This window comes from Triticum aestivum, chromosome 3A (genome assembly GCF_018294505.1).
Source record: "Triticum aestivum cultivar Chinese Spring chromosome 3A, IWGSC CS RefSeq v2.1, whole genome shotgun sequence".
Taxonomy (NCBI): domain Eukaryota; kingdom Viridiplantae; phylum Streptophyta; class Magnoliopsida; order Poales; family Poaceae; genus Triticum; species Triticum aestivum.
In genome coordinates, this window is record NC_057800.1 from 658,724,068 (window position 1) to 658,727,459 (window position 3,392).

General features: G+C 48.5%; 1 protein-coding gene across 1 annotated transcript; it reads left to right on the forward strand.

The window, feature by feature from the left end:
* The first annotated feature begins 332 nt into the window (after positions 1-332).
* Positions 333-877, forward strand: LOC123058986 (uncharacterized). The gene is made up of 2 exons (XM_044481652.1): positions 333-420; positions 524-877. The coding sequence occupies exons 1-2, from the start codon at positions 366-368 to the stop codon at positions 745-747; spliced, it is 279 nt and encodes a 92-aa protein (XP_044337587.1). The 5' UTR covers positions 333-365; the 3' UTR covers positions 748-877.
* Positions 878-3,392: the final 2,515 nt, after the last annotated feature.

A 3,392-nucleotide genomic window follows, 5' to 3' on the forward strand; every position in this document is an offset into this window, starting at 1 on the left:
ACAACAACAAAAAATCAGAATTTTATTGTTTTTCTTTCAAATTTTTCGGAATTTACTGTTCATCATCCCGAACTCTTGAGCTCGGGACTAGAAGAAGGGTACTTTTTTTGATAGTACGAGGCATCTACGGACAGTCAATTAATAGTGCGTGCCCGGTGGACCCTATCAATTGACGTTCTTTAGAATGCATTAGTGTCCACAAATTAAGGTCCTTAATTGCTATTAATTCAGCACTGAAACGGTTCCTGGTTTGTCATTTCAGTATCACTATAAAAAGGCTTTTGCTATCTCTTCTGTTCCTCGCAACTCAGATCAAGCCACACAAACCAAGTCTTCCTCCTACAACACAGTGCATCTTGCTGAAGATGAAGACTGCACACACGCTGCTCCTGGCGGTCGCCTTCCTCGTGCTGGCATCAGGTATTCCTCTTACGATGATGCAGCATCGCTTCATCGACTCGACACGCAATCATACGCTTTACATTATTCATGGTATATTGGGGTTTTTTCTCTTCTTCTGCAGAGGTTGCAGTGAAGGCGGACGTCTGTACAGGGTCACTTCACAAGACGCCGCTACCGTGTGATCAGGTAGGTTGCCTGCACATCTGCCGCGAGCATGTGAATGGGGAAGGGCACGCGTGCCCTCAATGCAATTGGAGTGCTAGTTGCAACTATGATGGATTATGCGAGTGTGATGTCTGCCTTCCTCCTCCTTCTGCTCCTATCCAACACCAACAGAGTGACTGATATATACTAGTGTAGTAGCTTTCTGAGATAGGGATGGGATAGTTGGTTCTATGTAATAAGAACGATACCGTCATATGGTGTATCGGTTGTGATATACTCATTGTAGAATGCATGCGAATTTGATATCGCTTCACCGGTTATATATGATATAATGTAATGAGCTATATATTGCTATGCGAAAGGTAGGCTCATGGCGCATACCACCGGTACACGCACTGTGCCAGGCTCATCCACGCGTTCGGCGCTCTCCGACGGGGTTTGGGAACCACGACTATTGGAAAATCAAAAGTTGACGTGCATCTCCACACGTTCGGCGCTCTCCGACAATCGCACACTATATACCTCTCCGACAGTCTCAAATGTTGCCACCACATCTAGCGACCACACCTGGTGGTGGCCGCTCCTCTCCTGTGCTACTGCGTCAACTACTCAGCTGTGTACTTCACTGAGGAGGTGATTACGCCCTGCTGATTGCCTCTGGCTCTCTATTGTCGGGTGCATCTACGTCGACATCTTTCTTTGAGCTTCTGACCGAGCTGGAGATTGTGCGACTTTGATTCCTACTAGTTGCATCTTTCGGCAAGGTATCGGTATACCGACAATCGAATCTTGGGCAAGTACTATACCGGTAGACAAAGAGAATCGTATACGGGATTGATTGAATCCTTGACATCGTGGTTCATCCGATGAGATCATCGTGGAACATGTGGGAGCCAACATGGGTATCCAGATCCCGCTGTTGGTTATTGGCTGGAGAGATGTCTCGGTCATGTCTGCATGATTCCCGAACCCGTAGGGTCTACACACTTAAGGTTCGATGACGCTAGGTTTATAGGGAAAGTTTATACGTGGTTACCCAATGTTGTTCGGAGTCCCGGATGAGATCCCGGACGTCACGAGGAGTTCCGGAATGGTCCTTAGGTAAAGATTTATATATGGGAAGTCCAGTTTCAGTCACCGGAAAGGTTTCGGGGTTTATCGGTATTGTACCGGGACCACCGAAGGGGTTCCGGGGGTCCACCAAGAGGGTCCACCTTCCTCGAAGGACCTAATGGGCTGTAGTTGGGTGGGAACCAGCCCCTTAGTGGAGTCCCGGATGAGATCGCGGACATTACGAGGAGTCTCGAAATGGTCGAGACGTAAAGATTGATATATTGGACGACTATATTCGGACATCGGAAAGGTTCTGAGTGATTCGGGTATTTTTCGGAGTACCGGGGAGTTACGGGAATACGGGGAAGTAGTATTGGGCCTTAATGGGCCTTAGTGGGAAGGAGAGGCAGCAGCCAGGAGGTGGCGCGCGCCCCTCCCAAGCCCAGTCCGAATTGGACAAGGGGTTTGGGGCGCGGCCCCCCTCTCCCTTCCTTCTCCACTCCCCTCCTTTCCCCCCTTCTCCTAGTTGGACTAGGAAAGGAGGAAACCTACTCCTACTATGAGTAGGAATCCTACTCCCTTGGCGCGCCCCTCCTAGGGCCGGCCTCCTCCTCCCTTGCTCCTTTATATACGGGGGCAGGGTGGCACCCCAAGACACAACAATTGATCTCTTGATCTCTTAGCCGTGTGCGGTGCCCCCCTCCACCATAATCCACCTTGATCATATCATAGCGGTGCTTAGGCGAAACCCTGCATCGGTAGAACAGCATCATCATCACCACGCCATCGTGCTGACGGGACTCTCTCGTGAAGCTCTGTGGATCGGAGTTCGCGGGACGTCATCGAGCTGAACGTGTGCTGAACTCGGAGGTGTCGTGTGTTCGGTACTTGGATCGGTTGGATCGTTAAGACGTACGACTACATCAACCGTGTTGTGCTAACGCTTGCGCTTTCGGTCTACGAGGGTACGTGGACAACACTCTCCCCTCTCGTTGCTATGCATCACCATGATCTTGCGTGTGCATAGGAAATTTTTGAAATTACTACGTTCCCCAACAATGGCACCCTGGAGCACCCAGTGATTGACCTAGGGATGCATGGAGAAGCACCATCAAATCTTGCGGAAAGCTTCACCCAGGCGCGAAGATACAGATGGATATACCTTAACCGGAAGCTTACTTGTGTAGCCACAAGTCATTATGGGCTCTGGCTTGGTCGACCCTAGGTGTGACTATGGACGGACGGTACCAGCAAATGTAGAAGAACGGCAGGAAATGGATGGGCACTGGTAGTGGCCCAGAGGAGCTCTATGGAAGACCATGTTTCATTCGTCCCGTCTTCAAACACCATGCAATGCGAGGTCATAAAGGAGGGAACAATTCTAACGGGTAAAGTGCACAAGACTCCGCAGAGTGTGAAATCTAATCGATTAGTCGTGTCCCCGGTTACGGACATCTGAGCCCCTGGAATTAGATTTATCTAGAACTCTCAACACCAAAATAATTAATTATTTGTTGGGTTAATAATGATTGGGTATGAGACATTGGTTGGCGGAACCATCTCATTAATAACAAATATTTTGTAGTAATTGCAAGCAAGTCCTTTTGTTGTAGGGAAAATTTGCTTTTTCACAAAAACTTAGACTTAGAGCCCCACAGCCAAAATTGCATATAGTAATAGCACTTTATTATTGTTTTCTCTCTATGACTTACCGACATATTCAAAAATGTTGACCTACACGGCTGCAACGTCTCATGTTGCAGAGGTTTATT